This window comes from Euleptes europaea, chromosome 14, assembly GCF_029931775.1.
Source record: "Euleptes europaea isolate rEulEur1 chromosome 14, rEulEur1.hap1, whole genome shotgun sequence".
In the NCBI taxonomy this organism is placed as follows: domain Eukaryota; kingdom Metazoa; phylum Chordata; class Lepidosauria; order Squamata; family Sphaerodactylidae; genus Euleptes; species Euleptes europaea.
The window spans coordinates 51,668,118-51,694,776 of record NC_079325.1 but is presented as its reverse complement, the minus strand read 5'-3'; the positions used below and the strand labels follow the sequence as shown (position 1 = coordinate 51,694,776).

The 26,659-nt window shown below is 46.1% G+C and overlaps 1 protein-coding gene across 1 annotated transcript in view; it reads left to right on the top strand.

Moving 5' to 3' along the window:
• The first annotated feature begins 3,919 nt into the window (after positions 1–3,919).
• AK8 (adenylate kinase 8) overlaps positions 3,920–26,659 on the top strand; it is a 97,772-nt gene continuing 75,032 nt past the window's right edge. Inside the window, exons 1-6 of the mRNA XM_056860165.1 lie at positions 3,920–3,972; positions 8,745–8,839; positions 10,371–10,442; positions 15,269–15,469; positions 21,313–21,444; positions 23,880–23,969. Coding sequence (XP_056716143.1) covers positions 3,920–3,972; positions 8,745–8,839; positions 10,371–10,442; positions 15,269–15,469; positions 21,313–21,444; positions 23,880–23,969 — 643 coding nt within the window. The remainder of the gene's footprint in view (positions 3,973–8,744; positions 8,840–10,370; positions 10,443–15,268; positions 15,470–21,312; positions 21,445–23,879; positions 23,970–26,659) is intronic.

Here is a 26,659-nt window from a genome sequence, read left to right as displayed (position 1 = left end):
CATCCTCCAGTATCAGGGTCTCAAGCCATGCAATGCTTTGACTGGGTTCCGGTTTGGAGGTTCCATGTATTGGAAGTGGTTCCAGTTCAAACCAATAAAGGCACGGTAACCAGGTCAGCTCACCTCCAGAAGCAGTTCCATTCCAGTTCTGTTTTGTACCGCTGCATTCTGGTTGATGTGAGTGAGTATACATACATTTAGTCAAACTCCTAATTTGGAAAGATAGCCAGAATTATTTTTCCCCGGTTCTGCCCCAGTTGAGGTTCAACTGAAATAGTATCTCATTTGGTTCAGCGTGGGGGGTGGGGGGAGGAGTTGGTTGGTTTTTAAAATATAGGTTCAGTTTGATTCCCTGTGTAGTATTGCATAGATGCTTAAGTGTTTGCATTTTCTCTTTTTTGTGGTCTTTAAAAAAAATAAAAAAGATGTTCAATCCAACACTTAGCTGGCTATAACAAGGACTTCAGGGAGCAGGCGGGCCTTTCTGCATAGATCTCTTTTGGTCTGCTGCTTCATTAGCTCTGGGAGTTGAGAGGATTCCATTACAGTGAATTTTCCTGTATAATTTAGGAAAAGAATGAAGTGTGCATATTTTCCCCTGCACTTTGCTCTTTAGCTTTGTTTAGCTTTTTCATCTGCTGCGTGGGTTGGTATCCTTTTGAATATTTCAACATTTTAAGATTCCCCCCCTTTCACAAAGTAGAGACGCTGAGTTTTGTTTACAACAAAACTTTATCCTAGAAAAAGAAACCCTTAGGCACAATAGGTGTATAGAAAGAGAATGTGCTCTTATCCCAAATGCCCATTGCTTGGTGAACCTTGTGCAGCTCCCATTCTTTTCTATGGAGTCTGCATCGGAGAACAGCCCAGTGGCCCTTTGATTTTTAATCCTGTACGATCCTGGGGGCTTGGATGAAGTTGTATATTATAACCAACCACATGCTAACACTGTATTAATGCCTACACTGCAGACATAAGTTGGTTTCAGAGCTGTACCATTACACCAGGCAACCCTGGGAATTGTAGTTCTCTATGGAATGAATAGTTTTATTTGCATATAGCTGTAGGCGATTACAAACATGTCAACAATACAACAAATACATAATAAAAGGAAAATACTAGGTTAAAAAAATTGCTAGATTGATAATAAATATACATAATAAAACTATGCTAAATTGATGCATACAGAGCAAATAATAGCTAAAAATTGTGGCAGTGTCCCAATCGGCTAACCATTCAACTTGAAGGATCAGTTCTCTTAGCAATCATATTGGACCTTATTTTAATTTGCCGCCAGAGCATATAGGGAAGAGTTCTGCATGTGAAGATAGTGGCAAACCACCTCTCAACATCTCTTGTCTTGAAAACCCCTCTGTGGTTGCCGTAAGCTGGCTTCAACCTGCCACATTTTCACCACCATACGGGAAACTAGGGAATGCTAATAGAATCCTCTGCATTCTCACCACATGCAGCTCCCAGGATTCTTTTGTGAAAGTCAAACTGATATAAAACTGATAATAGTGTACTATTACTATGATAATAGTGTACTATTACTATGATAATAGTGTACTATTACTATTATCTAATAGTGTACTATTACTATGATAATAGGGAGGGGCTGTGGCTCGGTGGTAGAACATCTGCTCGGCATGCAGAAGGTCCCAGGTTCAATCCCCAGCATCTCCAGTTAAAGGGACCAGGCGAGAAGGTGATGTGAACGACCTCTCTACCTGAGACCCTGGAGAGCCGCTGCCGGTTTGAGTAGACAATACTGACTTTGATGGACCAAGGGTCTGATTCAATAGAAGGCAGCTTCATGTGTTCATGTTTACTTTTCTTTACATCACACATCTATAATTGCAGCCCTGCAGCTTGAAGATGGAGCTGGCCATTCGACACCAGTTTGTGATTCCTCCTCTCCACCCTTCCTGGACACATTGCAACCCTCCTCTCTGCCTGCTCCACCTTGCAGGTTTCCTTCTTCTCTCCGCCTCCACCCTCTGCCTTTCTCTTCCAAGCCCCCCTCCCTCAATTTCCAAGCCTCCCTGAGTGGTTTTGTTGGCTTGCCTCTTACTTTTTGTGGTCTTTGTGCATCACACTGATGGGCTTTGCACCTGTGCCGAGTAACATTTTGGGAACTTCTAGAGCTGGCTTTTTGGCATGAAGAACTCCCTCTCAGGAACGCAGCCACCTATCACTGGACATGCTCCAAGGAGGAGGAGTTGTGCTCTCCCACTCAGTTTCATCTTTCATCTACCGCTAGGGTACAGTACGGTACAAATTTATTGTATATAGCCAAAGGCCATTAGAATCAAATAAACATAAATCAAAACAGCTTCTACAAATAAAATCAAGTACAGATGGATATACATTGCTTTCAAATTACATTTAGTTATCCAATTTAAGTACAATACTGGCTCGAATTTTCCTTGCCACTAAGGCAAAAAGAGACAAATTGTAAGACACAACAGGATCATTATCAGACAGGAGAAAAGAAAGCTTTTTCCTGAACATTAAAACACCTGATATTAGATAAAAACAAACGAAGGAATTTAGATCTGGGGGTTCACAGTATAAAGGGCAGTATAAACACATAATAGGGTAAGTCCTCAATTTCAGAGGATCCACAGATGCATAAGCGGGAGGCTAGGAGATCTCCCGCTATTGCAACTGATCTTCAGGCGACAGAGATCAATTCCCCTGGAGAAAATGGCCGCTTTGGCAATTGGACTCTATGGCATTGAAGTCCTTCCCCTCCCCAAACTCCACCCTCCTCAGGCACCACCCCCAAAATATCCAGGTATTTCCCAACCCAGAGCTGGCAACCCTATCTACTGATCTGGCAACTTCATTTGGCATCTTCTCTGAGATCCATTAGTCCTATGAGGAAAGGTTGAAGGAGCTGGGTATGTTTAGCCTGAAGAGGAGAAGACTGAGAGGTGATATGATAGCCATCTTCAAGTACTTGAAGGGCTGTCATATACAGGATGGTGTGGAGTTGCTTTCTGTTGCCCCAGAAGGTCGGTCCAGAACCGATGGGTTGAAATTAAATCAAAAGAGTTTCTGTCTAGATGTTAGGAAGACCTTTCTAACAGTTAGAGCGGTTCCTCAGTGGAAGAGGCTTCCTCAGGAGGTGGTGGGCTCTCCTTCCCTAGAGGTATTTAAGCAGAGGCTAGATGGTCATCTGTCAGCAATGCTGAGTCTGTGACCTTAGGCAGATCATGAGAGGAGGGAATCTTGGCCATCTTCTGGGCATTGAGTAGGGGTCACTGGGGGCAGGGGGGGAGATAGTTGTGAATTTCCTGCATTGTGTAGGGGGTTGGACTAGATGACCCTGGTGGTCCCTTTCAACTCTATGATTCTGTGATTCTATGATTCTATTTCTTCAGGGCTAGTTTTTCCTTTATTCCTTCTTCATTCGTTTCTCCAACCCAGCGTTCGTCAGTCAACCCAGCTTGTCTTGTCAACCTCTGCACAGCGGACTACTCGGTATCATGCATCACAGCCGTTGGTACAAACATGACCCTCGGCCCTTGTTCTACCAACTTGTGTGATCCTGACAGCTACTGCATTGATTCCACCACAGATTCCACAAAACTCTGCCTCCTTCCCTAAATCCTGTAGCAATCCATCCTCCTGTCAAGCTCAACAGGTGCCACACCCAGATCCTCACAGTCATCCCAGTTGTCTCCCTTGTCCTCTGATGTTCAAGACAGCAGTCAGTCTTCAACTTCCACTAAATCATCAAAATTCTGGCAGCCAGCTTCTGTGGCCTTCATTGCTAAAGCTTGTTCCATTTCCAAAGCATCGGATTGTAAAACTGTAATAAGCTTTGGTCTTGTCTCCAACCGAAGTCGTGTTGGATCAACATTTGTCACCCTCCAAAGGCCTTTGCGTGTTTTCAGAACAGATGGTTAGCATGACTGCAGCTCTGGTCATCCAAGTTACCCAGCACCTCCTGTCTTGTGAAGATCCTTTATTTGTAATTATCCAAATCTGCTTTACATGCACTAGTAGCCCTTCCAGTCTCCTCTGCTCAGCTAGATGTTGTTGAAGAGTTTCAAAACATCTAGCTATAGTTATTCTTTATTAATTTTTTATTAATTTGTTAATTTATTAATTTATATCCCACCTTTCCTCTTGGTTCATGGCCAGCTACCAAAACCTCTTATGAGAGAAACTGTCCCTGGCATAGGATCGTCTTTTAGAGGAAATGAGTCTCTTGGCCATTACGTTCAAGGGGGAGGCACTTCAACTGACAAAGCAGCAGATGTTCACTGCTAAGCATGGCACCAAGTGTGGACTGAGACAAATGTCTACTGCTGTAGCCCTCCGCTGTCATGCTGGCTGTGATCATCCTCCCTGACACCAGATGCCAAAATGAAGATTGAAGACATCCCTTTCGATGGGGAAAGTTTATTTAGCATGAAGATGGATGATACATGAGAGCATCTTCAAAAGTCCAGATCCACAGCATGCTCCCTTGGTCCTTCTGGGGTTCCTAAACAATAAAGACATTGGCTGTGGTTCCAACTGTCAGAGTCTTCCAGACACTCACACACACTGGAGAGCCAGTGTGGTGTAGTGGTTAAGAGCAGTGATATGGAGCAGTGGAGTCTGATCTGGAGAACCGGTTTTGATTCCCCACTCCTCCACATGAGCGGTGGAGGCTAATCTGGCAAACTGGATTTGTTTCCCCACTCCTCCACAAGAAACCAGCTCGGTGACCTTGGGCAAGTCACATTCTCTCAGCCCCACCTACCTCACAGTGTTTCTGTTGTGGGGAGGGGAAGATGATTGTAAGCCGGTTTGAGTCTCCCTTAAGTGGTAGAGAAAGTCGGCATATAAGACCAACTCTTCTTCTTCTTCTTCTTCTTCTTCTTCTTCTTCTTCTTCTTCTTCTTCTTCTTCTTCTTCTTCTTCTTCTTCTTCTGACTGCCTGTTGTAGAAGAAATCCATTCCTTTGTCACACAAGTCGTCTTATTCCCCCAATAATCCTCCTGGTCAAAACCTTCTTTGGGCTTGAAGAAGACTTCTTTCTTCCATTGGTGCCTCTTCTGAGATACCATCTCTCAGCCTGAGAGGAGATCACCACAGACCATTGGGGTGTGTGGCTCAGTGGTAGAGCATCTGCTTGGCATGCAGAAGGTCCCAGGTTCAATCCCCGGCATCTCCAGTTAAAGGGACTAGGCAAATAGGTGATGTGAAAGACTTCTGCCTGAGTCCCTGGAAAGCCACTGCCTGTCTGAGTAGACAACACTGACTTTGATGGACGAAGGGTCTGATTCAGTATAAGGCAGCTTCATGTGTTCATGTGATATGCGATTGAGTTCTCTTCGCATACCCCCTTTCCCTACCAACCGCATTGTCTCCCATTCTCTGACAGGAGATGGACTCCCTCCTGCAGAAAGAAGTGATAGAACCTGTACTTTGCTTACAGGAGGGCCTGGGTTTCTGCTCTTGTACTTCACTGTCCCAAAAGAAAGATGGTGAAGGAAATCAGTCTCCACTCTATCCTTAACCCCTCATGGGCAACACTGAGTTTATCAAGACCAAGAGGTTTTGGATGGTAACCATACCTTCCGTCCCACTCCCTTAACATCTGGGAGCCTGTCAGCCTCAAAGGTGCCTCCTTTCACATCTCCGTCTGACCTCAACATTGTCATTTTCTAGTATTCGTTGTGGGAGGCAACCATTTCAAGTGCTAATTACTCCCCTTTAGCCTCAGTACCACTCTGGGGGTATTCAGTGAGAGCTTGACAGTGGTTCCAGTGTACCTTCAGTGTCAAGGGATTAGTCTCCCTGTACATCGATGTCTGGCTCCTCACCTCCTCCTCCCATCTGTACCTACTTTTTCATGTCTCTCTGGCCTTGCTTGGCCCTTGAGTCAATGGGAAAAAATCACATCCAAAATCAACACAGACTCTGCAGTCTATTGGGGCAACGCTGGATTCTGTTTCAGCCTGGGCATACCTGCCTTCGGCCTAGGGAACTACATCATTGGAGCTATGTCAGACATCCAGCAGATAAAAAATAAGGCCAAAGTTGATGGTTCAGAATAACAAAAGTAGTACAAGACTACATCTTGTACTACTTTTGGAAAATCACTGCAAGACTAACAGATCCCCCTGAAGAAGCCTCTTGGTGAAACACGTTGGGAAATTTGGGGGTTTTAACTGAGTAATAAAACATATGTTTACCTTATTTTGCACCATTGGCCTTGGCCTTATTTTTTATCTCCTGTGACTGGTGCGTCCCTTTTATTTCTCCTTCAGACACCGAGCAATCTGCCTCTGCAGTCCGTATGAAAGATGCAGCGCTTATTAGGACTCAAGGCATCCTCCATTGTGGTGGTGAAGTGTGCCAGACTGCACAACACCATTACATCAATGGCTGCTTCAACATTATTGATGGATTGAAGGATTATCTGGAAAAGTTCTCTGCCTCCCTTCACCTGTGACTCGCTCACCCTTTTGGTGGACCTTGTGACACAATGTGGACCAAAGTGTCCTGTTCTGACCACCAGAGCCTCACCTCCGCTGACCGGGCATGGTAGCTCACAAATGGGAGATCAACAGCAGGTACCTCAGTCCAGTCTTCTGATGGAGATTTCCACACATAGACCTCTTTGTGACTTCAGAAAATATGGTGCCGTTGTTTTTGTCCCAGCGTGGGAAAAGTTTACTGGTCCCTTGGGATTCCTTCCTGTCAAGGTGGTTGGGATGCCTCTTCTATACTTTTCCTTCCATGCACCTTGTCACCAAAGTCTAGTGGGATAGCACAGGCTGTATAATCACTCCATTTTGGCCATGGCAAACATGCTTCTTCAAGGTTCTACAGGTGTCCAGGGTACCCAAGACCTATTGTCTCAGCATCGCAGCAGGGACCTGCATCCACATTCTCTGCACTTAGCAACTTGGAGGATTCTGCCAACCAATTGATCCCAGAAGCTTTGAAGGAGTATCTTATCAATGCGTGGAAGCCATCCACCAGGACACCCCACAAAAGCAAATGGAAGTGATTCACCATCTTTTCTTCAGCGTGGTGTAGTGGTTCAGAGCGTTGGTTTGGAGCAGTGGACTCTAATCTGGAGAACCAGGTTTCATTCCCCACTCCTCCACATGAGCAGCGGATGCTCATGTGATGAACCGGGTTGGTTTCCCCACTCCTCCACATGAAGCCAGCTGGGTGACTTTGGGCTTCTCTTAGAGCTCTCTCAGCCCCACCTACCTCACAGGGTGTCTGTTGTGGGGAGGGGAAGGAAAGGTGATTGTAAGCCGGTTTGATTCTTCCTTAAGTGGTAGAGAAAGCCGGCATATAAAAACCAACTTCTTCCTCCTCCTCCTTCTCCTCCTCCAGTTGGGATCCATCTACCTGCTCACACATATCTGTTATAGAATACCTGCCCCATTTTCAGTTTCTAGGACTAGGACATTCATCTCTCAGCGTCCACTTGGTTGCAGTCTCTACCTCTCAACCTCTTCTTCAAGACAGTCACTTTTTCAGCAGCTTATAATTAAACAGTTCTTCTGGGACCTTGTTAGGCTGTCTTCTCTAGTCCAAACTCTCATCTCCAGCATGGAATCTGCAGTTGGTCCTAACACCACTGATGAGTAAAACTTTTGAGCCTATGGCTACTTCAGATGTCCATCTTCTGACCTTTAAAGTAACTTTTCTCACCACTGTGTGTTCAGCTAGATAAGTATCTGGACTGATCCTCCAGTTGTATATTTATTTATTTAAAATCTTTTTAGCTGCCTTTCTACCTTGCAGAACACAAGGCAACTAAGAACATAAGAAAGGCTCTGCTGGATCAGACCAAGGCCCATCAAGTCCAGCAGTCTGTTCACACAGTCGCCAACCAGGGGCCTCTAGGAAGTCCGCAAACAAGATGACTGCAGCAGCATTGTCCTGCCTGTGATCCACAGCAGCTAATATAATAGGCGTGCTCCTCTGATCCTGGAGAGAATAGGTATGCGCCGTGACTAGTATTTATTTTGACTAGTAGCCTTGGCTATCCCTCTCCTCCATGAACATGTCAACTCCCCTCTTAAAGCCTTCCAAGTTGCAGCCATCACCACATCCTGGGGCAGGGAGTTCCAACAATGTAAATAAAATAACAATGATAAACACAAAAGACCGCAATTTAAAGTCTCAATTAGGACTGCCGATAATTAAAAACCCAATTAGTCAAAATGCAGTCCTAAATAAAGCTTCAACTGCCTCCTGAAGATTGAAAATGAGGGTGGCAGGTGTACCTCCTTGGGGAGGTTGTTCCCTAATCATGCGGCCCCTCTGAGCAGACGATACTGACCTCGATAGACCGATGCTCTGATTCAGTATAAGGCAGCTTCATGTGTGTGTTCACATGTACGGTATACAGTTCTTTGCATCTGGTCACTGTGTCCTATGGACTGCTGTTGTATGCCCTTTATTTAAATCAGGGGTGGGGAACCTTTTTTCTGCCAAGGGCCATTTGGATATTTATAACATCATTCGCGAGCCATACAAAATTATCAACTTAAAAATTAGCCTGTTATATTTGGTCAAACATTTAGCCAAGAGGCACGGCCAGAGACGGCTCCGAGTGTCCTCCACACAGAGTGACTCACTTTTGAGCTCTGCTGTCCCCAGCTGGGCCCAAGAGATTCAGGCAGGGCATCATCCTGAGCTAGAGATCTGCCAGGACCCATGAAGGGCCAGACGTTCCCCACCCCTGGTTTAAATGGTTAACTGTTATGTGTCTTGATCCACCAGGGCTGGATTATAGAAGGGATCCCAGAAACCCGAGAACTTGCACGAGCTCTGCAGGAAAAGGGGATCATCCCCAGGCACATTGGTAAGAGCTTTCATCTGAATTTCTCTAATCAGAACTTCCTTATAGATTGTACCAAGTTAGGGTTGCCAACGTCCAGGTGGTGGCTGGAGATCTCCCGCTATTACAACTGACCTCCAGGCGACAGAGATCACAGTTCCCCTGGAGAAAATGGCCGCCTTGGCCATTGGTCTCTATGGCATTGAAGTCCCTCCCCTTTCCAAACCCCACCCTCCTCAGGCTCCACCCCCAACATCTCCAGGCATTTTCCAACCTGGAGCTAGCAATCCTATACCTAGTGTTGATCCTTATATTATTTAACAGCTTCTTAGAAAAACTAAATGGGAAGGAAGATTTTTATAAGTGGTATATTTTCACGAGGGGGGGGGAAGTGAATAATTTTTCAGAAAGCCTCATTTGGGGAAGGCACCCAGAAAGTCACCTGAAACTCTTACTATGATTGTGTTTACAAAAAATGCAGGCGGCCATACTATTACCAGCAGCACTACGGATGATTACTAAAGGGAACCTCCACATTTGGGGCAGTAAACCAGTGCCAGGAGGCAACATCAGGGAAAGGCCTTGGCCTCTCTGCCCTATTGTTGGACCTCCAGAGGAACTGGTTGGCTTCTGTGTGAGACCGGATGCTGGACTAGATGGACCACTGGTCCGATCCAGCAGGGCTCGTCTTATGTTCTTATTCCATAGAAAATCACACAGAGTTTGAGTTCATCAGACTGGATGTTTAGAAGGAAAGGAAAAAGATGGGGTGGGGTGGGGAGAGTGGCAGGAATTTTTCAGGGCATATTGGAAAAGCCCCACATCTACAGCTTATCTTCTAGGCTACTTATGCATGGCTTTCTTCGTGGTCACCCCACTGACTACTTTGGGGCTTTGCTTTGATTATGCTTGCATTTTCCAACTTTCAGAGGTTGCCTCGCCTTCCCCGCACGTTTCTGTGCATTTTCCTCCCGTTTTCTGGATGCTGGCTAAACACGAATCCAGAAAATGTGGAGGAAATGCACGGAAACGCGCAGGGGGAGTGAGGCGACTTCTGACAGTCGTAAAATGCAAGCATAATCGAAGCAAAGCTCTGAAGCAGTCAGCGGGGTGACCGCGAGGAAACACCCATACATAAATGGCCCTAGTGTGCTACAGCAGGTGGTGTAAAAGACTTACTGCCACCAGCTGATGCTTGGGCAGGGCAGCAGATTTCAGGTTGGACCAAAAGCAGCCTGGGACAGAGAAACCAGAAATGACTGCTGTCTAGGGTTGCCAACCTCCAGGTACTAGCTGGAGAGCACCTGCTGTTACAACTGATCTCCAGCTGATAGAGATCAGTTCCCCTGGAGAAAATGGCTGCTTTGGTAATTGGACTCTATGGCATTGAAGTCCCTCCCCTTTCCAAACCCCGCCCTCCTCAGGCTCCACCCCAAAAACCTCCCGCCGGTGGCAAAGAGGGATCTGGCAACCCTAGTGTGCACTCCCTTTGAAAATATCAAAGCCAGCAGCAATCTCAACATTGATTTTTTTTTATTGTCCCTTCATTTTCTAGTGGTACTCCATGCTGAAGACACTGTGCTGATCGAGAGGAATCTTGGGAAAAGAGTGGATGTCTTTACTGGAGGTGCAGTGTGCTTTCACTGTCTTGACATTGTGTGCGGATGGGGAACAAAGGCTGGAAACGGCAGGATAAGGTCTTTGGAATTGCAGGGCAAACCAGGGAGTGGAAGACTGCAGTAGACAGCCAGTGTGGTGTAGTGGTTAAGAGCGGAGGACTCGAATCTGGAGAACCGGGTTTGATTCCCCACTCCTCCACATGAGCAAAGGATTCTAATCTGGAGAACCGGGTTTGATTCCCCTACACATCAAGCCAGCTGGGTGACCTTGGGCTAGTCACAGTTCTCTCTGAACTCTCTCACACACCCCCTACCTCACAAGGTGTCTATTGTGGGGAGGGGATGGGAAGGCGATTGTAAGCCAGGGTATAAAAACCAAGGGTTCAGGGCTTCTGCTCTGTGCTCCAGAGCTACTTGGCCAATGTATGTGTTTGTGCGGGGGCTGGGGTGGTGTCTGTTCTCCCTCTTGCAGCAGACAGAGCCCCTCCTGGGCCACCTAGGCCCCCATATACACACTGTTTTTGTGGCGCAAGTCCCCACACTGCTCCAGTGACACTTTCACAACATACCACTGCATGGGCAATTCTGAGGTACCATTAAAGAGAAGTAAATGGTAAATTATTTAGGTTATATTTCCTGCCTCAGGCATCAAAACGTCTCAGGCTATCTTTGACGTACACCTCCTCAGCTTTCTCAGTATTAGGACTGCGTGGTGAAATTCATGTGGAGCCGCTTTCACCCACTGAACGCCACGCAAAACTCTACGGCAGCCTTTTCAAGTAACCGCCGTGGCCAGTCATTGTATCTGGGAAAGAGGCCTCATGTTTTGGGGCTGTCAATTGAAGCTAAATTTGTTTAGGTGGAGATGAGGAAAACTGAAACTCTTCCCGAACCCCCTTCAGGCAGCACCTCAGAACTATTTTGGGCCTGCAGACGCATGCTACCGAACAAAGCGGTAGAGTCCTGAGGCAGTAGCGGGGACTGTACTTCATCAGACTAATGCTCCATGCACACACACACTCACAAAATAGGTATCTCCTCCGCAGTCTGTAGCCCATTCTAGAAGAAGAAGGAGAGTTGTTTTTATACCCCGATTTTCTCTACCTTTAAGGCAGGGGTGGGGAACCTTTTTCCTGCCAAGGGCCATTTGGACATTTATAACATCGTTCGGGGGCCATACAAGCCATAGATCTCCTGGCGTGGGGGAGGGGGGGAAAGAGGCTAGGGTTGCAAAAAAGCCACCACCTGGAGGTTTGCAAACCTAGGAGAGGCTAGGCAGGGCGGAAGGGCGGAAGGAAGAAAGAAAGAAAGAAAGAAAGAAAGAAAGAAAGAAAGAAAGAAAGAAAGAAAGAAAGAAAGAAAGAAAGAAAGAAAGAAGAGAAAGGAAGGAAAAAAAGGAAGGAAGGAAAGAGAGGGTGGGAGGCTTTCCCCCCCCCCCACACACACACGCACTCACCAGCGGCCCGGGGATCTCGCGCACACATGCACATACACAAGAGCGCAGGCCAGGGAAATGGAACACGGGGAGGGCTGGGGGGAGACCCTTCGGCGGCGGCGCAGCAAGCGCGCGGGCCAGGGGCTCAAGCAGAGGGAGGACTGGGTGGAGACCCTCGGCAAGTGGCACGGCAAGCACGCAGGCGGCGGGGGGGGGGGAGATGGAGGCAGGGGCCTCGGCCGCCCCAAGAACTTGAGGCCGCGGTGGGGCAAGCACGCAGGCAGCGGGGGGGGGGGGGAATGGAGGCAGGGGCTTCGCCGCCCCAAGAACTCGAGGTAAGCCACTCACTCTCCTGGAAAAAGCCGGTAGGGCATGGGCGAAGGGGAGGGGGCCAAGGAAACAAAGTTGGGCTGCCGAGAGAGCTGGCCAGGCACATGTTTTCTCTCTCTCGCAAGGAACAGGAAGCAGGGAGACTTGGGGGAAATGCCCCCACAATCACCCAATCAACCTTCAGCTTTGTGTGCACGCGCTCTGGCTTCCCAGTGAAGCCCGAAGTGCTGAGATGAGGGCCTGGCTAGCGACCGCTATATCCGTGGAGCTCCCCGGCCTCGGCAGGTGGGCCGTGGAGCTCCCGGCCTCGGCAGGCGGGCCGGGGGCCGGACAAAATGATCTCGCGGGCCGTATCCGGCTCGTGGGCCGGAGGTTCCCCACCCCTGCTTTAAGGAGTCTCAAACCGGCTTACAATCGCCTTCCCTTCCTCTCCTCACAACAGGCATATAAAAACCAACTCTTCTTCAAGCCTGTGCTAGGTGTATTATCCTTGTATCCTCTGCTGCAGGGTTGGAGAGTTCATGTCCGGGGTGCCTGAAAAGGTCCTGAGCAGCGTTCATGTGCTGTAACAATGTTTGTTCTCCCCTGGGCCGTGTGACAAGTGCCCTTTCTCTAGGGATTCCATCACCAAAGTTCCCATACCCCATATGTGTCTGTTCTAAATGTGCACAATCTAGAGAGATCTAGCCCCACGCCCTACCATCTGATCTGTGGGGCCCCCGGCTGGGCTTTATATAGTGCCTAGGAGAGCTGGGATGGACTTCAGACTGAGGTCATTTATGCATGGGTACTTACATTCACGTTCGCCCCCAATCTGAATCGGTTGTTCCTTGGAGTTCTGCATGAGTTTCCCATCCATTAGAGATGACCTGGTGCGCAGCCCTCGCAATGTCTGGGACTTCTCATTCCTCTCTTAACCCAACTCTTCCATCTTCCCTGAGCAAAGCCCAGGTGAAATCCCCATGCAAAAGGCAAAGTGCGGGTCACGCAAGCTTGGTTTCTCTCACAGCCAATTACAAAGCAGCATGTCCAGAGGCGGGGACTGAAATACTTCCTGCTTCCTCAGAGCACTTTCTGAGCAGAAGAAAACATTTTTAAAACCAAGGGTTGGATTTCTCCCTCCCCCACATTTCTTTCAAGATTGCTCTGGGTTTTTTTTTTGTTCGTTTGTTCTTAAAATGCGTTTTTATGCGGCAATTGGGGTGGGGGTGGGGGTTCTCTCACAGTGAGGACTCCAAAGTAAGCCAATTACAAAGCAGCATTTAAAGGGGTGGGACTTGATTTGAGTTTGGAGACCGCTGGTGCAGAGATTCCCAACTGGAAAGTGTGGGTCCAGCTAGCAACGAACGTCTGGTAAAACTCCCATGCATAAATGACCTTAGTTGGAATCCTAAGCTGTCGTGTAGGTGCGGTGGAAGGTAGGCACGAGGGACTTGGTTTTTCACTTTGATTGGATTCAATAGGACTGTTTACACTATTGCAGAGTGGGATGTGTTATTGCAGAGTGGGATATGGGCTTAAGATACCAACTAAACCCTGGCCCTCCCCTTGCATGCCACTGGCGCTACCCATTTCTGGCTCATTGCAGGCAACACCACACCAGCACTAGGTTTGTGCCGGTGTAGTGGTGATCTCATCAGATCTCAGAAGCTAAGCAGGGTCAACCCTGGCAAATATTTGGACGGGAGACCTCCACAGAATACCAGGGTTGTGACGTGGAGGCAGGCAATGGCAAACCACCTCTGAATGTCTCTTGCCTTGAAAGCCCTACAGGTTACCATAAGTCAGATTTGGCTTGACGGCAAAAAATAAAAATGTTGGTGGGGGCCACACCAGCATACCTCTGACTTATGACAGGAGAAGGCTTAGATGGTGTCTTAAGTGCAGACTGCACTGTGAGCAGCTAAATTAAAGTCCTCTTTTGCAACCATAGATGGTTGCCTGTTACTTCCTTCAGGGTGGGATGGAGGCCTTGAAAATCAATGAAGCTTTTTTCCTAGCAAGAACAGGCTAGCGGTGTTATCTTCTCATTAGTTTAAAATAGATGCAAGACAGTTTTAAAAGCAAGGCTTGTGTCCATATATTACAGCTGTGCAAACAATAGGGCAAAGACAGATACTAAGTCACAGCAGGTTCTTCTATCATGGTGGGAGCTCAGCTTCTTCCCAGCTTTGAAGACTGCATGACAGATGTATGTTCTCCTGTTAAATGTTGGGCCTGCAGTCAGTCTTGCCCCCTCTCCTTATTTTCCAGGAAGTCTGCTTGTCTTTTAAAAAATTGAGTAAGGTAAAAGGTAAAGGTCCCCTGTGCAAGCACCGGGTCATTCCTGACCCATGGGGTGATGTCACATCCCGACGTTTCCAAGGCAGACTTTGTTTGCGTGGTGGTTTGCCAGTGCCTTCCCCAGTCATCTTCCCTTTACCCCCAGCAAGCTGGGTACTCATTTCACCGACCTCGGAAGGATGGAAGGCTGAGTCAACCTTGAGCCGGCTACCTGAAACCGACTTCTGTCCGGATCGAACTCAGGTCGTGAGCAGAGCTTTTGACTGCAGTACTGCAGCTTAACACCCTGCGCCACGGGGCTCATTCATTAATTCATTCATTCACTCACTCGTTCGTTCGTTCGTTCATTTGGTTGTTATCCTGCTTTTCCTCCAGGAGCTCGGGGTAGCATACATGTTTATTTAGCATTCATTCTTCCCTTTATTACTTTTTTAATAATCATCCCAGAAGTATTTAAAAAGCGGTTGTAAAAACTGTTCCATGAGAGGTGTCGGTGATGTCACAAGTGCTAGCCAACAGGTGCCATCCACAACCAGCTTTTGTTGCAGGATCGGTTCACTCTGAGGCCATCCTAGGGAGATGAAGAGGATCATTTACAGTGAATGCAGTTAAGGCGCTTCCTAACCAATCCCACCATCATCCGACTGTTCTGCTGGCTTATCTCGTACATATTGTTAGCTGTTTCCAAGTGTAACCAGGATATTATCTGGCTGTAGTTAAGAATTGTGTTGCAATTTTCAACAAAGTCTCCTTCTGAATGGATCTTTTAAACTGTCCAATTTCCAGAGGTGTACCATACAACCTTTGATTGGCCAAGTGATGACATGGTAGTGAGGAATCTGAAGGCACCTGAAGGAATATCGGAAGTGGAGACCACAAGGCGGCTCCTGAAGTACCATCGGAACTTCCCGGGAATTCTCCAGTCCTATGAGAAACCGATGAAACTAATCAATGCTGACCAGCCATGTGCAGATGTCTTCTCCCAGGGTAGGAATGGATAATTTATTTGGTAGAGTGTAGAGCAGGACACATCGTTCTCCCATAATCCATTTTATCCTCACAATAACCTTGTGAGCAAGCTTCAGGGTAGCTGATTTGAAACAGACCTTGCAGACTTTAGTCCAGGCCTCTAACCACTATGCCACTCTAGCAACTTTATGGTTGTCATTAGGGTTGGAATGCCCCCGGGTGCGGGGGGGGGAGTTTCTTTTATTTTCTGTCATTTAAATACATTTACCTTTTCCAATTGAGTTATTTGTCCTGGGTTCAATGCGTGTGGGGGGATTCCTCTTCTCCACAGCATCGTGGTGCATTCGTGTGCTTCTTGTGATTTCCCCTGGCTTTTCTTTGATTTTTTCCCAAATCTGCTTTGCTGCAAAATTGTGGGAAAGATTTCAGCAGAGCCTGGATGGCCACCATGTGTGTGGGAAAGTTCTGATATTTTTGGTCCCACCCGTGCTACCATTTCCCCTGCTCCTGTAAGCACTCCCACCCACAACCAGGAGGCTTTTTAAAAAATCCACAATTGAATATTATGATGTCATTATGATGATCTGTGTATCAACTTCACTAGATTCCTACCTTACATTTTTTTAAAGGTGAGTCTCTAGGTGAGTATCTAGGAGATACAAAGGGAAAGGCATATCTCCTCAACAAGTGGGACTAGAGACTTACTTCTTTAAACAATGAAAGTTGGGAATTCATTGAATCTGGAATACAGATTGTTATAGATCACGATGGGTAGCCATGTTAGTCTGTCACTAGCAATAGAAAAGAGCAAGAGTCCAGTAGCACCTTAAAGACTCACAAAAATCTTGGCAGGATATGAGCTTTCATGAGCCACAGCTCACTTCTTCAGAATGTTATAGCATTAGAACACAATATTTAATTGCTGATTTAACCCCCCCCCCAAAAAAAAGCCCCAGTGGCATGGGGTAGGGGATGGCCACTGCTGGGGGGAAGGAAGGAAACTGGTGGGAAGCCCTGCCTGTAGAAGGCCCATTGCTACAGTGCTATATTGGCAGCTGCAGCAACAACAGGGAAAACCATACAAGCCGGTCCCTGCCTGGAAGACACCCTGAACGCATAAAACTCCCTGAGCCAGAAGAGGACAGCAACTATTGTCCAGACCAGCAGTGGAGTCATTCTCATGCTACAGTCACATAATCCAAAGGGCTCCTTGTACCTTGTCAGTCCTGCCTGTCTCTGGGTGTTTCCACACGGCTTATTTGCCCCGAGTTTGAGGTTTGGGGTAAGTGGATTTTTTCCTGCTTCCTCACAGCATTGTGACACATTTGTGCACCTCGCTGGGTTTCCTTGGCTTCAATCTGCTTCATGTGCATGCCTCCCAGGGTTCCCCTTGCATTTCTCCAGTTTGTCTCAAACCTGCTTTGTTCCAAAGTTTGGGGAACGATCAAAGCAAGCCAGGGTGGCTTCCATGGGGTTGGAACAGCTTGGATAGTCCTGGTTCCAACCACACGTCAACTTTTTCCCCAGTGGTAGCCATTTCCTCTCCCTACTGTGAAGGATTTTTCTTTTCTTTTTAAAAATTTAATCGGCATATCATACCATTATATTGATATGCCTTTATTCCAAAGTATGCACCAGGTTCTCTGAATTCCTACCTTTCATTGAAGAAGTTTCTAATCTTTTTCCCCTCTAGGGAAAAAAAAAGCATATCCCTTCAAAGAAATGGGCCAGAGACTTTTTTAAAACTGAAAGCTGGGAATTCAGAGAACCAGATGCATATTTTGCTGCATCGGTATATTGCTATAACGCTATTAAATTGGCAATTAAAAAAACTACCCGGGAAACCCCCTGTGTGGAATTCCTGTCACCACTGCACTATATCAGCAGCAATGGGTAAACTACATAAGTCTGGAAAACCCCTCTGCCTGTATGTAGCCGAAACAACCCTACAAAATGGCCATGCTAGCATAGGAGTGTTTCTGCCTAGGAAAAATGTAATATGTGCGGCATCCTTAAAGACTGCTTTGGAGGGGAATGCGGATCTTAATCTTGTTTTCCAAGGTGTATCTTTGTGTACTGAGATGTGATGATCCTGGATTTGCTTGTCTTTGTCGTCTTTATATATAAATAATCTCTTTCATTTTGGCTCTTCATGGAGGAAAGGGGGAAATCGACAGCTACAAAGCATGCCTCCCTGCCCCACCAGTTGCCTTACAATCTGTCGATGGTCTATTTATTGCCTGGTTATCTTTTTGCGTTTTGAAAAGGCCCGTCTCTAATTAGGGCTTCTTCACTTTTAAGGTAAACAAGTCGGAAGTTTATATTTAGGAATTTACAAATTAATTAGTTCTAAACTCCTTAATTAAATTTAAAAGTTCATATTGTCGTTCATAAACAATTCATGCCTTGAATTGTAAATATATGTGTGCGGGCTGAATATTAATTATTATTAATTAATAATGCAGTGAGATAAATTGAAAATTGGAATGAAAAAAAATTCTCTCTAGATCTCCCCCTCTCCTGCTTTTTTCCCCCCACCGATGCATCAAGCAGACAGATTTTTTTTTAAAGAATAATTAGATGTGGAGACTGTCTGGGGGATCATTACTCCTAATTAACTTGGTTATTTACTGCAAATTAAGCATCATTTGTAAGCTGGCTGGCTGGCCTGTTCTGTTTGTGCTCTGGATATTCTGGGCTGGGAGGAACTGCTTAAGCATTTTCTCCGGTTAGCTGATATTTATTTGGGGATAAATGCAGATGTGCCATTTTCTGTGGTGGTCGGGACTGGCTGGAGGGTTTGGGGAGGGGGCACGCCAGAGACCATCAGGAGGCTTCCTTCTTCAGCAAAAGGGGGAACTCGTAAACAATGCATCACAGAGTCTTCTCCCCAGACGACTCACACAAGCAAGCCAAACCAGATTCCTTTTTTTAAAAGCGTTGCTGCCTGAGTCTCTCTCTCTATGGCTCAAGCAGAGGGCAGCTTCCCTGTTCTCCTTCCCGTTGCTGAGCAGGGACAGCGCCTCCAGTCTCAACCCAGCTTCTCAAGCTCCCTACACGAAATCACTCCTTCTGTATGATTCCAGAACAGCTGCCTGATCGGTGCACACTAGGGTTGCCAAGTCCCTCTTTGCCACCGGCGGGAGGTTTTTGGGGCGGAGCCTGAGGAGGGCGGGGTTTGGGGAGGGCCTTCAATGCCACAGAGTCCAATTGCCTTCAATGCCACAGAGTCCAATTTGGCTGGAGATCAGTTGTAACAGCGGGTGTCGTGATCCCCCAGCACACACACACACCAGACATTTTCAAACCCTGCAGGGGCAAGTCCAGAGGTAATCCAGAAGCCAAGTCCAAGAGTTCAAGCCGAGGTCCAGAAAGAGCAAACAGTTTGCAGCGAGGTCAGGAGCAGACACACGTGTTGCTTCCACACAGCTGCACTCTTTCCAGCTGCTTGTCAACAGCACACCACTCCGGCAGCCTGTAACGCCATGCACCTGCCAGCCACCTCAGACCTGCTCCTGCGAACACTCACCCCCTCTGTCTGTGCTGGGTCAGTACCTAGCTGCCAGCCGAGCACTTCATCTCTGATCCTGTAAGGTCCTACGTATTTGCCTCCTGCGCCATTCCTGAGGCTCTGGTGACGAGGGGGGTGAGCAGACAGGCAGCTGGCTTTCTGCAGCCAGCTCAGAGCTGGAGGGCTGAGGAGTTGCTGCGCTGGTTCCTGGCTGTGGGTTTGGGTCTGGCCCCCCAGGGGCTGCTTCTTCCTGTGCCACTTCAGCTGCTGGCTGTGTACAGAAACCAGGGCTGCTGGCTGACTCTTCATCAGCGGAGTCATCGGTGTCCCCTGGACCTGGCTGGGCCATGACAGTGGGAGAGCTCCAGCTAGTACCTAGAGTTTGGCAACCCTAGTGCACATGATCCCTAGCAAGCCCACAGTCCACTCTTCAATTAGGGTTGCCAACCTCCAGGTAATGGCTGGAGATCTCCTGCTATTACAACTGATCTCCAGCCAATAGAGATCAGTTTCCCTGGAGAAAATGACTGCTTGGGCAATTGGACTCTGTGGCATTGAAGCCCATCCCCTCTCCAAACCCCGCCCTCCTCAGGCCCCGCCCCCAAAATCTTACACGTCCTAAAATAAATTCAAAAAGAATAACGACATCTTTTCAATACACTCCACTTGTGGGAGGTATACGTAGGATTATCAACAAACATTGGCATATGCTGATCACATTGCCTGGTTGCTCAGAACCGCCCCTTCTTGGCTATAGGAGAACGATGTCCCTTAAGGACAAATTAGTCCACACAGATAATATCGAACGCCCCATTAGTAGTCTTAGAAGGGGCCATTTTCGTTGTGGTCATTGTGTTATGTGCCCATATGCGCTTCCTGTCAAAAGCTTTACATGTGTGAAAACCGGATTAACCTTTGAAATTAAATGCCATACTGACTGCAGCTCTACCAATGTTATTTACGCCGTTCTGTGCCCGTGCCCTCTTGTCTATATAGGCCAAACTAATCGATCCCTAAAAATAAGGATCGGTGAGCACAGGTCGCGCGTGCGCAATGCAGTTTTAGAAGCTCCGATCGTGCCCCATTTCATTCAAGCAAAGCACCGGGATACTGACCTGAAGTTTTTTGCTCTTTGGCAATATCAAAAAAGACCATTCCAAAAAGAAAATGTAGATAAGATTTTAAGCCAGAAAGAATCATACTTTATAACATTGTTTAACACCATGATCCCGCACGGATTAAACTCGGCGTGCGACTATTCAGCCTATCTGTGAAGTGGGTGTAATCTTATATGAAATTTAACAGCGTTTCTATAAATACTCTCTTCCACCTCACCCTGTATCCCGTTGTGAATTGAGTCATTGACTTGAAATCACTTAAACTCATGTTAGACGTGAAAAAGTTGTCAGTAAGTATTTGTATATATATATATATTTATACTCTTGCATGTTATAGTACTTATTTAATTTTTTACAAAATCATTATCCAATGATATAAGTTAAAATAATGATGAACTTTATTAGAATAAGAAACATCGTGGGATAGCTTTGAGAGCAGCAAGTCTTCTACATTCTTCAGTAAAGGGATCTGAAAAAAAGAAGAAGAAAATTAAATAAGAAGAGAATATTATTTATGGACCATTATGTTGTACTGATGAAAAATAGTATGAAACAGGACATTTACCGGAAGCCTGTCTGTATTCCGTCCTAAATACTGTGACCTTTTTGGTACCATATGCTTTTGTGAAGAAACAAAAGATATAAACATTTTTTGATTATTATAATATTGTCATTGGATTAATTGTATCTCATACAGCCATAGAGATTGTTTGTATTTTGAATAACCTCCAGGTAATGGCTGGAGATCTCCTGCTATTACAACTGATCTCCAGCCAATAGAGATCAGTTTCCCTGGAGAAAATGACTGCTTGGGCAATTGGACTCTGTGGCATTGAAGCCCCTCCCCTCTCCAAACCCCGCCCTCCTCAGGCCCCGCCCCCAAAATCTCCAGGTATTTCCAAACCTGGAGCTGGCAGCCCTACCTCCAATGCACATTTTAGAAATTCCCCTCTGTGGTCGTCCTGATCATCAAGACAATGAGGTGGGTTTAATAGCCAAATGGGCCAGAAGGTTTGACCTGGTCGCTGGCAGTGCCATTCTAAGCAGAGTTACACCTTTTCTAAGCTCACTAATTTCAGTGGGTTTAGAAGGGTATAACTCTGCTTGTACGGCAACGCTCCAAAGTCAAGTTCCTCTATATGGGATGGGATGCGTATGAGGGTTTTAACTTCCATTTCCTGCCATTTGATAGTCTCAGCTTCCACCCTTACACACCCTTCTCTCTCTTTCAGTTCTGACCCATGTCCAAGCTCCACCTCGAACATCCGCCCCATTTTCTCCTCGGATCATCCTCTGTGGGCCTCCGGGCTGTGGGAAAAGCCTACAGGCAGTTTTACTCTCTAAGAAATATGGTATCATCAATGGTAAGTTCTCAGGTCAGTTCTTAGCCCTGACCTGGATGGCCCAGGCTAGCCTGATCTCATCAGATCTTGTAAGCTAAGCAGTGTCAGCCCTGGTTAGTGTTTGGATGGGAGACCACCCAGGAATACCAGGGTCACTATGCAGAGGAAGGCAATGGCAGACCAACTCTGTTAGTCTCTTGCCTTGAGATGGCCTGGAGTAGTGGTTAAGAGTGATGATTTGGAGCGGTGGATTCTAATCTGGAGAACTGGGTTTGATTTCCCACTCCTCCACATGAACGGCGAACTCTAATCTGGTGAACTGGGTTGGTTTCCCCACTTCTACACATGAAGCCAGCTGGGTGACCTTGGGCTACTCACAGTTCTCTTATATCTCTCTCAGCCCCATCTACCTCACAGGGTGTCTGTTGTGGGGAGAGGAATGGAAGGAGATTGTAAGATGGTTTGAGAATCCTTAAAGGTAGAGAAAAATTGGCATATAAAACCAACTCCTCCTTCTCCTCCTCCTTCCCCCTTTAACAGAGAACTCTGTATTAACCAGGAAGGAATTTTTATGGGGTTTTTTGGGTAAAGAATAAATGACTGGACATGAAAGAGAGTGTGGGCGTGGCTCAGCAATGTGCATTTGCCTTGCTCCTCTCTTAATAGGCCTCCTTGGTGTGGCCGGTGTGGCCATGTAGGGGGTTAGACAGGGCCTGGTCCTCTGGGGTGTGGTGAAGTGCCCTATCAAAGAGGTTCCAAGGAGACTTCAGCAGCCTAAGGGAAAAGGAGCTGGCCAAGTTGAATATATTCTATCATCTTGTGACCTCTTTTCCGACTAATCGAAATCTTTCTGAAGTTGTTCCAGCCTCTTGATCTTGGAGCTATTGATGCTTTTCTGCGCTGCCCCTCTGGTAGGAATTGCTTAGTTCCCCTGTGTGGAGAATGGAGTGGTTGGTGAATGGGTATTTCTGCTGATGTACAGCTTTTGACTGTATGGATCATGAAAAGCTATGGCTGGTTTTAAAGGAAATGGGTGTGCCACTACATCTGATCGTTTTGATGTGCAACCTGTACTCTGGACAAGAGGCCACAGTTACAACATCTAATTAGGAAAGCTGGATTAGATTTAGATGAAGGTGGAATGAAAATTGGAGGGAGGAACGTTAACAACTTGAGATGTGCCAATGATACTACATTACTGGCAGAAAATAGCGAAGACTTGAAACGACTACTGCTGAAAGTTAAAAGAGAAAGTGCCAAAGCAGGACTACAGCTGAACATCAAGAAGACAAAAGTAATGACTACAGGAGAATTACACAACTTTAAGGTTGACAATGAGGAAATGGAAATGGTTGAAGACTTTCTATTCCTTGGCTCCATCATCAACCAAAAGGGAGACTTCAGCCAAGAAATCAGAAGGAGATTGAGACTGGGAAGGGCAGCCATGAAGGAGCTAGAAAAGATTCTTAAATGTAAGGATGTGTCACTGGCCACCAAGATTAAGTTAATTCATGCCATCGTATTCCCTATTGCTATGTATGGGTGTGAAAGCTGGACATTGAAGAAAGCTGATAGGAAGAAAGTAGACTCCTTTGAAATGTGGTGTTGGAGGAGAGTATTATGGATATCGTGGACTGCCAAAAAAACAAATAAGTGGGATCTAGATCAAATCAAGCCTGAACTGACCCTAGAAGCTAAAATGACTAAACTGAGGCTATTGCATTTTGGTCACATTATGAGAAGAGTCACCGGAAAAGACAATAATGCTAGAAAAAGTTGAGGGCACCAGGAAAAGAAGAAGACCCAACAAGAGATGGATTGACTCAATAAAGGAAGCCACAGCCCTCAATTTGTAAGATCTGAGCAAGGCTATCAAAGATAGGACATTTTGGAGGATTATGATTCATAGGGTCGCCATGAGTCAGAAGTGACTTGATGGCACTTAACACACACACACAGTGGGCAGGACTAGAGAAGCTTTTGGGTCCTTCCAGCTGTGAGGATTCCAGTTGTGACTGCTAAACAATAGTTTGGACAACTTTCTGCAAACAGAAGACCGACAGAACAATTTTTGAAGCTGTAACTTTTATGCAGTAATTATAAGTTTATGAAAAGTGAGAAACCTGAACCCTTTCCCTTGACTTATTATTTCTATCCCATATTTTGATTAGTGTTTACTTCATTCTTTTTTTAAGTGTGTTCTTGGTCAAATGTATTCCTTTTTATTCCGTATTCTTTCCTGTTTTTGCTTGGCTCGACCAAAAGAGCAGAAGAGGGGGAGGAGGAGGAGGAGATGCGCGAATAGGAGAAGCCAACCCAAACCCCACACCTTTTATTTTATTCAGTGACCTTTTTCCAATGCAGCTTTTTTGCTCTTCTCCGCCTCCCTCCCTTTTTCTTTCTTGCTTCCTTTTTAAAAATTAACCTTGCCTCTTTTTGTTCCTCCTTCCTTTCAGTTTGCTGCGGGCAATTGCTAAGGGAAGCTGTCGCCAACGAGACAAAACTCGGAGAACTCATTAAGCCTTTTCTTAATGAAGGATGGCCGGGTAGGTCATAATCCTAATTTCCTTCGGCATAGGTACAAATCTGTGGGAGAAAATAAGCCCTGGGTGGGGCGGGAGAGAGAAGAAAACCTTGGGTTCTGGTCAAATTGGGGTGTGTGTGGAGAGCCAGCATGGTGTAGTGGTTAAAAGCTGCATTATGGAGCAGCGGACTCTAATCTGGAGAACCGGGTTTGATTCCCCACTCCTCCACCTGAGCGGCATATGCTAATCTGGTGAACTGGGTTCCTACACACAAAGCCAGCTGGGTGACCTTGGGCTAGTCACAGCTCTCTTAGACCTCTCTCAGCCCCACCTACCTCACAGGGTGTCTGTTGTGGGGAGGGGAAGGGAAGGTGATTAAGCCGGGTTGATTCTTCCTTAAGAGATAGAGAAACTCGGCATATAAAAACCAACTACTACTACTCCTTCTTCTTCATCCATCTTCTTTTTCCATCTTCTTCCATCTTCTTCTTTTTCCATCTTCTTCCATCATCTTCTTCCATCTTCTCCATCATCTTCTTCTTTCATCTTCTCACCATCTGTCATTATGACTAGGAGAGCCAATTCAATATGGAGGGAAGGGAGTGAGCAGTGAGAATGTTTGCCAGCTCTGGGTACAGAAATACCTGAAGATTTTGGGGGTGGAACCTGGGGAGGGTGGGGTTTAGGAAGGGGAGGGATTTCAGCAGGATACAGTACCATAGAGTCCACTCTCCAAAGCAGCCATTTTCTCCAGGGGAACTGATCTCTGTTGCCTGGAGATCAACTGTAAAAGGGGGAGATCTCCAGGACCCACCTGGAGATTGCCGACCCTAGATCTCAGCCTGTGACAGTTGGATCATGCCATGTCCAAGCATGGCACCCTTCCCACCCACCCCATCAATGTGAACAGCAGCCGCTGACTTGTTTAACTAAAAATAAAGGGCTCACTCAAGGGCACGGCTGCAGTGGTGGCTAATCTCTTTCCTGGTGACGCCAGCTCAGCCTTCCTTATAAATTCTCCACCCTTGGTTCACATTCTTGGTCAGTCTAGAGTAGGATTCCCCAATGGTTCTTGTAGGTTATCCGGGCTGTGTGACCGTGGTCTTGGTATTTTCTTTCCTGATGTTTTGCCAGCAGCTGTGGCAGGCATCTTCAGAGGAGTAACACTGAAGGACTGTGTCTCTCAGTGTCAAGTGTGTAGGAAGAGTAATATATAGTCAGAAAGGGGTTGGGTTTGAGCTGAATCATTGTCCTGCAAAAACTATCAAAGGTAATGTGCTAATAATTGTCCTGTAAGTATCAAGATAATGTGCTAATGAGGGTGTGGTATGTTAATATGGAACCATTGTATCCTGAAGTGATCTGTTAATGTGTGAAATCCAAAGCTAATCTGCATGGCTATTGTGGACTGTAGTCTTTGTTAGTCTGGAGGTTTTCAGGACAGGAAGCCAAGCCTTATTCATTCTTAAACTCTCTTCTTTTCTGTTAAAGTTGTGCTGATGTTTATGAATTTCAATGGCTTCTCTGTGCAATCTGACAAAATAGTTGGTAGAGTTGTCTTTCAGTGTCTTGGAATAAGACCCTGTGTCCTGTTTGTGTCAGTCCATGTTCAGCCACTGCTGATTTCTCAGGTTGGCCAAGTCTGCAGTACCTTTCATGTTCTTTTATCCTTGTTTGTATGCTGCGTTTTGTGGTCCCGATGTAAACTTGTCCACAACTGCAAGGTATACGATATACTCCTGCAGAGGTGAGGGGGTCTCTTTTGACTTTTGCTGATCGTAGCATCTGTTGTATTTTCTTGGTGGGTTTAAACACTGTTTGTAGGTTATGTTTTTTCAAAAGTTTCTCCATCCTATCAGTGACTCCTTTAATAAATGGCAAGAATACCTTTCCTATGGGAGACTGTTTTTCCTGAGTTTTCTGATTTTTGTTTGGTTTAATGGCCCTTCTGATTTCATTTCTGGAATAGAAAAAACTTGGTATGATAAAGTAATTGAAAGTGGTTTTTAAAAGTGGCATAGAGAAAAAAATTATCTTGAAGAAAAAAATTATCTTGAAGTCATGGAAATTATAAATTATAAATAATTAAAAAAAACATGAACACATGAAGCTGCCTTAGACCAAATCAGACCATTGGTACATCAAAGTCAGTATTTTCTACTCAGACCGGCAGCGGCTCTCCAGGGTCTCAGGCTGAGGTCTTTCATATCACCTACTTGCCTAGTCCCTTTAACTGGAAATGCCGGGGATTGAACCTGAGACCTTCTGCACGCCAAGCAGATGCTCTACCACTGAGCCACGGTCCTTCCCCAAATGTATGAATCCCATTTGAATATGATGAGAGTGGTCATGTATTTTAAATTACTTATAATTCAGTCTTACAAATATTATCATCGTCATCATCATTAATATCACATGTATTTTATATTGGCACCTGTTGTTGGAGCCCAAACAGTATATACATGTTGTAAATAATAACCCCCCCAAAGTTAAACAACATCCTTATCCTAACTGTGATTATTCAGAAGTTGAATGGGACTTACCCATTCAACCTAGGGTTGCAGTCTAAACCCAGGATCTATAGAACTGTGCATGTTGTTTTGTGTGTCCAAGGGGGGCAGCATGGTGTAGTGGTTAAGAGCGGCAGACTCTAATCTAGAGAACCGGGTTGTTTCCCCACTCCTACACATGAAGCCATCTGGGTGACCTTG